Source organism: Leptonychotes weddellii, chromosome 9 (assembly GCF_054177405.1).
Source record: "Leptonychotes weddellii isolate Sample4059 chromosome 9, ASM5417740v2, whole genome shotgun sequence".
NCBI classification, from domain to species: Eukaryota; Metazoa; Chordata; class Mammalia; order Carnivora; family Phocidae; genus Leptonychotes; species Leptonychotes weddellii.
The window spans coordinates 29,761,096-29,773,522 of NC_138377.1; the positions used below are offsets into that span (position 1 = coordinate 29,761,096).

Sequence of the window (12,427 nt, forward strand, 5' to 3'; positions counted from 1 at the left end):
ATTTCTGTTAACTAGACTACAGACCTTATTAAGTTGTCACCATTTTTTTAATGTGTATTTGTTTTTATGTATGTAGTTCTATGCAGTTTTATCCAGGTACAGATTCATGTACTACTAAAATCAAGATACAGAACTCTTCCATCACCACAAAAGAATTCCCTCACTCCCTGGGAATACCTCTTTGTATTTTGACCCCTCTTTGTACCCTAGCAAGCACTGTTCTCTATCTGAATTTCTAATGAAGCTCTTCCTGGCAGTGCTATTAACAACCAGTGGTATAACAATTAAATGTGCTGTCTAGTCTCCCCTTCACTTTTTTTTTTTACTTTGACAGCTACGTTGTATTGTATGAACACACATATAGAGACTTAGGTGATTCTTTTTTCCCTTTATTTTTTTTCATTTGGGTTCTAGCCAGTTTCTGTCTAAATTACTAACTTCAAAGAAAGCCTTATGAATTCCTATACCCCTGTTTTCAGCATAGAGTTAAAAATAAATTTTCATGAAGTTCCTTTTTTTTCTTTAAGACTACTTGATTCAGTTTCTATTTTCAAGAATATACTTTAGGGAGCCTTGCTTTTATGGTTTTCTATGAATGTTATTTCATTTAAAAATAATAAAGACTAGATAGGGAGCTGGAGGTAGGGGTGCGATATTTTTTCCTTTTTTTTTTAAATGAAAGCTGCTGACCCTGTTCTGGTTCTAGTTTTATTGATTTATCATAAAATTGAAAATTTCTCATTAGGACAATGTCTTCTTGCCTGTTTAGGTTTAAAACAGACTGAACAGTGAAATCTCAATCTTGGGTCACAAAAGAGTAAAGGTCAGTAGAAACTCTTCGTTTAGAAATTCTTTCTTTTCACATTTTTCAGATGTGGACAGGACATCAACCCTCAAAGATTAGCCTGGGTCTGGTTTCTTGTACTGGAAAAATGGTTCTCCCAGGAAAAGGTAAGCAGATTTATATTTCAGATTTTTTCCTGAGGCCAGGACTGAGAACTTGGAAGTAGCTAAAGATTTCCTTTTCATCTGTTACTTCCTTTATTATGAGGTTTGTCATATTCCCTTCTCAGTATCGACAGTAAGAATGGCATAAATTTTTATTGCTGTCTCCTTACCTAAATTTATTCATTCATTTACTAACGTACATTGGCATGTAATACCATTTAAGGTGATATCATTTTGTTAAATACCATTGTGAGTCTTGTGCCTGAACAGAACTTTGCAAAACCAAGTGAAAATGGCAAAATAGCAAATAAAAGTATGAATCTCATAATACTCAAGTAATGGAGAATGGGCTGAGCTGAAACCTGGTTGTTCTTCCAAAAATCTCATTTTAATTAGTCCAGTACAGTGAATACTTATAGATTTAAACCTCATTGATTAAGAGTTTAATAATCCACATGAATTAAACTAAAAGTTACCAAATATAAAAACAGTGAGCAAATTAATAGTGGAAGAAAACTTATAACAAAGTGCTTTTTAAAAAAAAGGTTGCCATTAAAAGCCTTTTTAGAAGTATGTGATAATTATCAGAAGTTGATATCCATTAGAGGAATTTCTCTGAGACAATTTTGTATTAAGCCTCAGACTTCAAGATTTAAGTGAGGAACCTCTGACCCAGAAGAGAAGTGACTAGCCCAGGGACACACAATAAAGTTAGTTGGAAGAACTAAGGCTAGAACCAAGATCTTCTCACTTTGAGTCCCTAGTCTGCTAGTTTTTCCACCTCAACATTATTTGAGGTAGAACTTAAAGAAACCATAAATTCTGTTCTGTAAATGTCTATAATTCAGCCTAATTTTCTTCTTTACTCCCCTCTGTCATCAGAATTAATTTTGCCTCCAGTTCCAGTTTTGCTTGATACTTCACATAGCTGTTAAAAAATGACAGAAATTCCTAATCTAAATGTACCTCATATCCAGGTTTTTGGCAGTGTCTAAAAAAAAAAAAAAGACCAAAAAAATGACAAAAAGGCTAGTAGGAGAGGGAAGAAAGAGAAGCAAAATTTTTAGATAACCCCAGGATGATTGAGTTAGCTGTAGTTTCAGATCTAAAAGGGAAAACTTGAATTAAAATCTTCAAAGAGAAAAAGAAAAACTGTCTGTTGTTACTGACTAAAAGTTTTTCTAGTCCAAACATGGAATTTGTCAAACCAGAGGAACTTTCCCCTCACTGAAAGGTATTTGCCTACTTCGTGGCTGCCTTTTTTTTTTTTTTTTTTTGAGATTGATTTCTTTATTTTAGAGACAGCAGTGGGGGTGGGCAGAGAGAGGGAGAAAGAGAATCCTAAACAGGCTCCACATGGAGGCCCTGAGATCATGACCTGAGCCAAAATCAAGAGTTGAATGCTTAATCAAGTGAGCCACCCAGGTGCCCCATTCATGGCTGCTTTGTTGCTTATTTTCTGTACAGTTGCTCAACCAGACCAGGTGGTTGATTTCACTTCCATGGCTCCTTAGCACAAACTAAGAATTGTTCTTGTTTTTCCCAATATCAAAGACCATTTAGTCTTCAGGCTTCCATGCCTCAGTTATTTAAACAGTTGTGGGAATGTTTCAAACTTTAAGCAAGGACCCCAGAGACTTAACTCTTAAAAGGACTAAGATTGCAACTCTTACAAGCACTTAGAGTAGTTCCACAAGGCCAGTCGCTAATCCAGAGTGACCTTCATCTTTTAGGGGACCTGCTAGCTGCCTCTTTTTCCAATCTCCCAACTTCTGCCAAAAGCTTCGTTTTTATTTTTTTTAAGATTTTATTTGACAGAGCACAAGCAGAGGGAGAGAGAGGGAGAAGCAGGCTCCCCGCTCAGCATGGGGGACTCAATCCCAGGACCCTGGGATCATGACCTGGGCCGAAGGCAGCCGCCTAACTGACTGAGCCACCCAGGCATCCCCAAAAGCTTCCTTTTTAATTATAAGTTGAAACAGTGATTCCATTTTCCCTTTTCTTCATCCTCTTCTGCCTTCTGCCTTTTTATCTTGCAGTGATTTATCTCTACATGTGGAAGCATGTGTGCAAAGATTTAACTGCAGAGATGTTCACTGCCATGCTGCTTCTAATAAAGGAAAACTGGAAACAACTCCCATGTCCACAGTACAGGACTGGCTAATCTATTTGTAAAACACTATGCCACTATTAAAATTATGTAGTAAATGAACTTTTGGTGACATGGAGGGATGTTCATACTCTGCTGCGTGAAAAAACACTTTAGAGAACTATGGATTTGGGATGCATGAATAGAAATGATCTGGATGCCCTTGGACCACAGTATTAATAGAAGCTGTCTTTTAGTGGGAAGATTTGGGGGTTGTAGGTGTGTGTTTTCACTTGCCTATTTCTGTGTTCTAATTTTTTTACATTGAACGTGCTTTGCTTTGATAGTAAGATCTGTGCTTAGAAACATGGAACAAATTCTTCCCTGTTTTAGAAATGTTAGTCATTTATGACCCTGCACATGCATAAAGCAGCTTCACCAGTAACATAATTACAAACTAAGGAGTCTTTAGGATTCTAGATTAAAGTCCTAATATCTTAACCAGACTTTGTTCTTTATCAGGGGCCTGCTGTCTGGACATCTTATCTATTCCTTCCTCTTAGTCCTTAGTTGAAGCATTTAACTTTTAGCTTTCCAGCATGAATTTTCTCCACTGACTTCTAATCACTAGCATTGTATAAGCACTCAGTTGGCATAGGTGCATTAGGCAAGGATGTGGTAAGAAGAAATAGGATTTTGTACCGAGAACATACTAGATTGTGTTAGCCTCTGATATAGTGAATGGCACATGAATAGAGAAAGTGGGCTCTTGTGTTCTAACTCCCCCCCACACACACACACACAGTCTTGCAGGTGCTTCTTGCTTGAGATAGGAGACCTTTCAATAAAATATGATCCCTGGAACCTTTAATCAGCCATGTGATTTACAGGTGTCTTTAATTTAAAGCAGTGGTAGGGTGCCTGGGTACCTCAATCAGGTAAGCATTGGACTCTTGATCTCAGCTCAGGTCTTGATCTCAGGGTCGTGAGTTCAAGCCCCGCATTGAAAATAAATAAAATTTTAAAAAATTAATAAAAAATAAAATAAATAAAAAATAAAGTAGTGTTTGTTAGGATTAGTCCTAGATTTTACTCTTATTTGTATTTGTGTCTGGAGAAGGGGAAACTATAATTTTAGTTTTAAGAACCAGGTGAAGGGAAGTTATTGTGAAACAAGCAGGTCCAGGAAGAGCCAGGGGCTCTCTCTTTCCTTCCATCAGTCTTCTCTGATAGCATGTCTCATTAACAAATATTTGGTAGATCACTTTTTCTTTTTCATGCTTGAAATAATTAAAAAATACTTCCTAACCATTTCATCGTTAGTAAAATATATGCTCAAGTCACAGGTTTGTTTGATTTAGAGATTAAATGAAATTTTTTTTAAATGTGTGAGAATATGACACACAGTATCTGGCACATAATAACCATTAGATCCCTTCCTCTTTTGTTTTCCAACTTATAATGAATACCAAAAACCAGGGTTTGGACCAAAAGAGGATCAAGTAGGCCGTACCCTCCCAGGCTTACTCATAAGTGGGTGTTTGGACACTGGAAGGGAGATTCTTGGAAAAAGACTTCATGTGAATGTCTTTAATTAGCCGGTGGCCAGGTCATGAAGAAAATCAGTACCAACCCTCAGAGCATATCTTAGGCACTTAAGTACACATATAGTTAAGACATAGTTCTAATCTGCCCCCAGAAGGTTGTGAGGATTATCACATTCAATGCACCTGTTACAGAAGAGGTATTCAACAAATACTATTTCCTTTCTCCCTTTATATTCTCTGTGATACAGTGGTGAATGTATGCATCCAAGTTTAGCTGTTTTTGTTTATAAAGAAAAGTATCTCGGGGTGCCAGGGTGGCACAGTCAGTTCAGCATCCAACTCTTGGTTTCAGCTCAGTTCATGATCTCATGGGTCGTGAGATCGAGCTCCATGTTAGGTTGTGAGCTTAGCGGGGAGTCAAGATTCTCTCCCTCTGCCCCTCTTCCTCCTTGCACGCACTCTCTCAAATAAATAAATCCTTAAAAAAAAAAAGTATCTCAAACATATCCAGGAATTTAGTGGTTAAAGGTACTTTATCTTAGAGCAACAGCAGGAATAAAACTAACTGGAGAGAAATACTTTCTTATTATTTGTTAACTAAAGCATATGCCTAATCTCTATCCTTCTTACGATTCTTCTAGAAATTACTCCCAAGTGTTTTCCGGAGAAAGCTTGAGTTTCTGTTATTATCAGAAGATCTCCAACGTGATATTCCAGAGGACATCCTCAAGGTGAGAGAGGGCTTGGGAGCCATCTGCCCAGGGTTACAGTCACTCAACAAGCTCAGCTTCTCCGCATGAGGTTGGCTATGTTCTCAGACCAGACCAGGCTAGGTGGAGCTTCCTCTGAGGAGAGTTCAGAATTATAATAAACTTAACCTGATTTTAGAATTCTTAGAGTTGGATTATCTAGAAGTTCTAAGTATAACTGGGGATTGAAGTCTTTTTCATTCCACGTAAAAGGAAGACTTAACTTAGATTTAAGCTTAGTATTTGAATTTTTCACCACTGTATCACAGAATATAAAGGGAGAACGGAAATAGTATTTGTTGAATACCTCTTCTGTAACAGGTGCATTGAATGTGATAATCCTCACAACAACCTTCTGGGGGCAGAAGTCTTAACTACATCTGTACTTAAGTCCCTAAAGTATGCTATGAGGGTTGGTACTGATTTTCTTCATGACCTGGCCACCGGCTAATTAAAGACATATTAACAATAGGATTTAAGATAGGGACTTTTCACTTGTATTAGGTCAAGACCCTGTGACCATCTTGGAGGCAGTTAATGAAGAAGCATCCCTGAGCACTGTCCATAGGCATGGTGCTAAAGCAATGGAAATCACCTACTTCCCCATCCTCTTTTCTCCCTCTACCCCAACTCTGCAAACAAATTATAGGCTATAGAGCTTCTTGCCTTCCAAGGCTTACCATCTAGTCAGGGAGAAAAGACAAATACACACTTGCCACAGTTATGGATTAAACCAGATGGTACTAATTTTGAGTACTTTCAAAGCCCAATAAAGAGGGAGAGTCGTGTGGGTTGGAGGTGTTGGGGAAGGTTTTCAAGGATGAGGAATGGGCTATACCTCAAAGGATGGCTAGGATTTAGAGCAGAGGTTAAAAAATAGTGTGTTATATTCTCTGAAAGTTGAATTTAAATGCCATGGGAGTAGGCATCATGTCTCATGCCCATTTCTTACCTGCTTGGTCTTTGAAGTTGCAGCCCCTGATTTAGATCCACAGTGCACATTTTGGAGGCGATAAGGGGGGCCTAGCTTAGAATGGAGCCCAGTTGAGTTCTCTCTTTGCCTCCATCTCTTCATTTGTAAAATGAGGATAATAGTAGTGTCTTCCTCTTAAGGTTGTTGTAAGGGTTAATTAATTTTTCTGTGTAAAGGACTTAGCATGAAGTAACTACTACGAAGTGTTTGCTACTGCTACTGTTATATACACACTCATACTGAAAAGAGGAAAACATCAAGCATATAAGTGATAACATCCTAGACATGCTCACCGTGGATCCCTTGCTTCATCCTCTATTTAGGAGTTATACGAAGCCTTGGCACAAGATACAGGAAGCCCTGTGCTTGATGGAAATCAGAGGCAGGAGAGCTGGACCCCTCGGCTCAGCTCAGAAGCTGTCTCTGTGCTCTGGGATCTTCTGAGGCAGGCTCCCCAGCCAGCACAGGCCCTGCTGGAACTCCTGCTTAGCAAGGACGATGCCACTGGCCTCTGTGGCTGGTCTCTGCAGAAGGCACTGGTGGACCTCATTCGAAGGGCACTTGGAGCTGTGCAGGGCCCCACCGCTGGGCCCGCTGGTATAGTTGATGCCATCTATGGAGCCCTGCAGAGTCTACGTTGCCCTGCAGAGCCATTCGGGGTTGAGCTGCGTCTCCTGTGTGAGGAACTACTGGAGGCCTGCAGGGCTGAGGGGAGTCCCCTGCGGGAGGAGCAGGTGCTCAGCTGCCTGCTACACAAGGCTGGACGGAGCCTGGTATCCCTGTACGGCCATACCTATGCAGAGAAGGCCACAGAAAAGCCAGTGAAGGCCATACCCTCGGGAAAAGGTGTGTTCCCTTTGCTGCTTCTCCTTGCATGTTAGTAATTCCACTGTGTCCAAACTCTGAAGTTCCTCTAGGCTGGTGCCTTCCAAGTTGCTCAGGAAATCTAGTGGAGAGGCTAAGCAAAAATGGTAAGGTATTCTTTCATAGAAGTACAAATTTTATAGTCCAAGATGGAATGATGGAAAAAATAATAAAGTAATAGCAATACCTGGAAAGAGCTTTTCAGAAGCTACTAAGAGAAGTACAAGTGCCTTTAAGATACAAGTGTAGAAGGGCGCCTGGGTGGCTCAGTCGGTTAAGTGTCTGCCTTCGGCTCAGGTCATGATCCCAGGGTTCTGGGATCAAGCCCCGCATCAGGCTCCCTGCTCCACGGGAAGTCTGTTTCTCCCTCTCCCTCTGCCTGCCATTCTGCCTACCTGTATCTCTCTGTTAAATAAATAAAATCTTCTAAAAAAAAAAAAAAAGATCAAGTGTAGAAAACCTGGCTTAACTTTTTAAAAGAGTGAACTCTCACACCTGCTGATTTTTTGAATGCGCCTTAGCTTAGGAAAGAAGATCTCCCTGTTCCCCAGTAACCTTGTCTGGTTTGATTTTTTTAGTCTCCCCCGAACATCTAGATCCTGAGCAGGCAATGCTAGCCCTGTTCTCCAATCCTGACCCAACCCAGGCTTGGAAATCAGCCTATTTCTACTGCCTGAGCAACAGCAAGCATTTCCTCGAGCAGATCCTGGTAAATTAAACTTATTCATTCTCCATCACAGAAGTACCCAGGGATTTTCTATAGGCTTTTTCATTTCTCATTTCTCTCTGACTCATTTATCCAACACAAAGCAGTCTAATTAGTGGTGAGTCATTTGGTGTGTCCATCCCGCAGTCCCAGGGGAAAAAAGGTCCTGAGAACCATTATCATTCATAATTAGAACTGCTCTCATTTTATATATGCCCTTTGGCAGGAACTAAGATGTTAGATACGTATAAGCTTTCTGGACGGTGTGTGGAAGAAAAGACAGTGGCAGCAATATGTTCCGTAGCTGACGGGGGACTTTAATGACTCTAACCTCCGTCCCGACCACAACTGAGCTTTAATTTAAGTCAACAGATATTTATTAACCTAATCCTGTGTGTACTGTGCTAGGAGCTGGGGTTACAACAGAAGTCAGTCCCTGCCTTCAGAGAGCTTACAGTCTAGTGTTTCTGTGAACGTTTTGCACTCAACTGGCCACTCCTGTCGTTATCCGACATCTCCCTGCTTTACTAAAAAGCTTCCTACCCTAACAAGCCGCAGGTCCACCTAACTGTCTACAGCAGCCTCCATTGGCTTGCAGGTGACGGCACTAGCTCTGCTGAAAGAGGAAGACTTCCCAAGTCTTGGCTGCCTACTAGACAGAGAATTCAGGCCTCTCAGTCGACTGCTTGTGCTCCTGGGCTGGACGCACTGCCAGAGCCTAGCATCAGCCAAGAGGCTGCTCCAGGCACTCCACGGGGTCCAGGTAACTCTCGCTCTGCAGGGTGAGCTGCTCCAGAAGTAAGTTGCTGTGGGGCTTCGAGGTGAGGCAGAATGCAGGGTCCTGAAGTCGGTCACAGTCTGACACCAGGTGCCTCAGCCACATCTCTTTCTTCTCCCATATCAACACAGGACCAAGGCTGTGACAAGCTCCTCAGGGATGCCTGTGATGGGCTGTGGGCTCACCTCGAGGTCCTGGAGTGGTGTGTACAGCAGAGCAGGTACAGGCCTGTGTAGCCAGCCCCCTTCCCACCCCTGGGCACACTTGACCCCATGCTCCACGCATGTACCATTTCAGGCCACCTTCCACATAGATATTTGAGTCGACAGCATTGACCTGCAACTAATAATCATTCCAGCTATTAAACCAGGAAAGGAACATAAATGATGATCATCTTTGCCATGGCCGTAAGGTTATACCTAGAGAATAATTTGAGGATGACAGTGATAAATGGAACAAAAGCTCGCATTTCCTGACCACTTTCTATATGCCAGACATTGCTGTGAGCCCTTTCAGTGGATGATTTCACTTAAGCCTCAAAATAATTCTGTGAGATAGGTGCCAATATTGTCCTCATTGTGAAGGTGGGACAGCTTAAGCCCAGAGGAGTTAAATCACATGCCTAAAGTGACACAGCTAGTAAATGTCCATATTCTTAGTCATGTGTTATCCTGGATCACAGATTTATGCGACAACTGCCTTTTGCACCGTGTACAAGGCTGTGCTTCCCCAATAACTTAGCCTTAGGTCTTCCCCAGATCCGGGTTCGTGTTTTGTTCTTCACCCACTTCACTGGCACTTCCTGAGTAGAGTAGGCAGAAGCGGGGGGTGGGGAGGGTGCTGTTTACTCAAATCAGAGAACTTAGCCAGGAAGAGTATGGAAATTGGGAAACCTAATCTGGGCCCTTCCTAGGTCCTTTCTAGACAAGTAGAGCTGACTTGATGGATGTACTTTCCTAATGGTAAACAAGTGCTCTGCTCTATCCCAAACCAACTAGAAGTTGGTGTTGAGGGAAGTGAAACCTGTAGTGTCATGGGCCAGAGAGAAAAGAACAAGAGGGAATCGAGATGGGTTTTTCAGAGTCAGATATAAACTGACTCTCTTCCAACCTCTCAATTTTGCCTTTCAGCAACCCCATACCAAAGAGAGATCTCTTGGGTCATTTACATGGTGGAGACAGCCACTCCGTGCTCTACTCTCTCCATCACCTTACCAACCTTCCAGCCCTAAGGGAGGAAGATGTTCTCAAGCTCTTACAGAAGGCGCCAGCCAAGGACCCCCAGCAAGAGCATGGTGAGTTGGCAAGGAATGACTTGGGCAAGATTCCCTCTTAGGACAATCCTGCACCAGTTTCTTTCAGCACAAGATTTATGTAGATTTGATCTGTCAAGGTGGGTGGTCCAACAGGTGCCCACTAGATTATCACTGTTTGCCCCAATCAGATTATGGGTTGTAGGGACACTCCTCTCCTTTCTTGGTGAGGTATAGGGAATCCTATGAGAAGAGGCCCATAGGAACTTTCATCCTCCTGGAACTTTCTCAGGAACCACTCATATACCTTTATCCCAATGAAGCAGAATTAGGACCTGCCCTCTGAATTTGCAGCATTGTCATGGGCAGTGTTTATGCACGTTTTTGGTGAGTCTTCCCATGCTACATAAGCTTCTTCCTAGCACATTCTGTGTTTCCTTTCCCTCCCATCTCTCCTTCATAATCTACTAAATAAAGAAGTTTAGAAGAAAGACTTGCCTAAAACAATAACAAAGCCTTGTTTTAACCGTGGATCTGTGCTTATAACTCAGCTCACTGTTAACAAGCTCTTTTTGCTTTCAAAAATCACATCATAGTACAGTCAGAACACAGGCCAGGGACACTTAGCTTAGAGAGAAACAAATGTTTTCATATGGCAATAGATGTTTCTCAACCTAGATACTGTTTTGATTTATGTATTAAAAGAACCTACTACTAACTGGAAAACCAGTGTTACTACATTCTATATTTTTTTCTGGAAAAGTAGGGAATTTGTTTACCAGATCTCCTAAAGGAACTAGAATTCCCTGTTTTCTACATACAAGTACGAAAGGCTTCCAGAGAAGTATTTTAAATCAAATCCCTGGTGACCCACCAGGACACACGTGGAACTTGACTTGGAAAAGACAGAATAAGAGCAATAATAGGGCTGGGATTAAGGTGACACAAGAGAGGCATCTGGGGTACGAAATTTAAGGAGTCATCACTCTCAGGGTCACACAAGTGTTTGCAAGTCCTGACCCTGATCAGTAATGCCGTGCAGAGGCCAGGGGCATAGAAAAATATTGGTCTTGTTTTTCATATTACCTTGACCTTGGTAAAGCTGAGGCTACTTTCTAAAAGAAGTAATCACGGGGAAGTCTATACATAAACGGGTTTATTGCAACGTAATAGTAGCAAAGCAGCCCTAACTACTGCGTGTCCTGCCCGAAAGGAATTCCTAGGGAAGGGATTCATTCAGTAGAACTATATGCAGCCATCAGAAATTTAGTCCATGAAGAAATATAATCAAATGCTTATACTGTAAAAAATACTTAAGAAATAGGAAAATTAAATAGTATATAAAATGTCATTACACTCAACTTAAATACATACTCACATATATATATGCCAGACTGTCAAAGACATTAAACCAGAATGTAACAATTATTGTATTTAGCTGGTAGGATCATGGGTAATATTTCTTTACTTCTTTTTTGCTTTGTTACATTTAGTGCTTCTTTTTTTTTTTTTATTTTTTGGAGCAGGTTGTCCCTTTTTTTTAATGCAACAGATTTCTGTCTATTAATTTTATATCATGCAACTTTATTGAATTCATTTATCAGTTCTAGTAGGTTTTTGGTGGAATCTTTATGGTTTTCTATATATAGTATCATATCATCTGCAAATAGTGGAAGTTTTACTTTTTCTTTACCAACTTGGATACCTTTTATTTTTTTTTTATTGTATGATTGCTGTGGCTAGGACTTCCAGTACCATGTTGAATAAAAGTGATAAGAGTGGACATCCTTGTCTTGTTCCTGGTCTTAGAGTAAAAGCTTTCAGTTTTTCACCATTAAGTATGATGTTAGCTGTGGGTTTTTCATATATGGACTTTATTATGTTGAGGTATGCTCTCTCTAAACTTACTTTGTTGAGTTTTTATCATAAATGGATGTTGTACTTTGTCAAATGCTTTTTCTACATCTGTTGAGATGATAATATGGTTTTTATCCTTTCTCTTGTTAATGTGATGTATCATGTTGATTGATTTATGAGTATTGAATCACCGTTGCATCCCTGGAATAAATCCCCCTTGATCATGGTGAATACATTTTTTTAATGTATTGTTTTTTTTGGTTTGCTATTTTTTTTGAGATTTTATTTATTTATTTATATGAGAGAGAGAGAGCACAGAGAAAGAGTGAGAGGCAGAAGCAGGACTCCCTGCTGAGCAGAGAGCCCGATGTGGGGCTCGATCCCAGGACCCTGAGATCATGACCTGAGCCAAAGGCAGACACTTAACCAACTGAGCCACCCAGGCACCCCTCAGTTTGCTATTTTCTTGAGGATTTTTGCATCTATGTTCAGCAGAGATACTGGCCTATAATTTTCTTTTTTGTGATATCTTTATCTGGTTTTGGTATAAGGGTAATGCTGGCCTCATAGAATGAACTTGGAAGCTTTTCTTCATTTTCGATTTTTTGGAATAGTTTGAGAAGAATAGGTATTATTAACTCTTCTTTAAATTTTTGTGGAATTC

The 12,427-nt window shown here is 40.6% G+C and overlaps 2 protein-coding genes across 4 annotated transcripts in view; one reads left to right on the plus strand and one right to left on the minus strand.

Moving 5' to 3' along the window:
• RAD51B (RAD51 paralog B) overlaps positions 1-12,427 on the minus strand; it is a 780,046-nt gene that overhangs the window by 565,702 nt on the left and 201,917 nt on the right. The window lies entirely within an intron of this gene.
• Positions 1-12,427, plus strand: part of ZFYVE26 (zinc finger FYVE-type containing 26) — a 72,347-nt gene that overhangs the window by 1,437 nt on the left and 58,483 nt on the right. For all 3 annotated transcript variants that reach the window (XM_081829414.1, XM_081829413.1, XM_081829415.1), the window contains exons 3-9: positions 873-951; positions 5,226-5,315; positions 6,630-7,152; positions 7,749-7,879; positions 8,475-8,639; positions 8,786-8,874; positions 9,785-9,948. In XM_081829414.1, the coding sequence (XP_081685540.1) occupies positions 873-951; positions 5,226-5,315; positions 6,630-7,152; positions 7,749-7,879; positions 8,475-8,639; positions 8,786-8,874; positions 9,785-9,948 (1,241 nt within the window). The remainder of the gene's footprint in view (positions 1-872; positions 952-5,225; positions 5,316-6,629; positions 7,153-7,748; positions 7,880-8,474; positions 8,640-8,785; positions 8,875-9,784; positions 9,949-12,427) is intronic.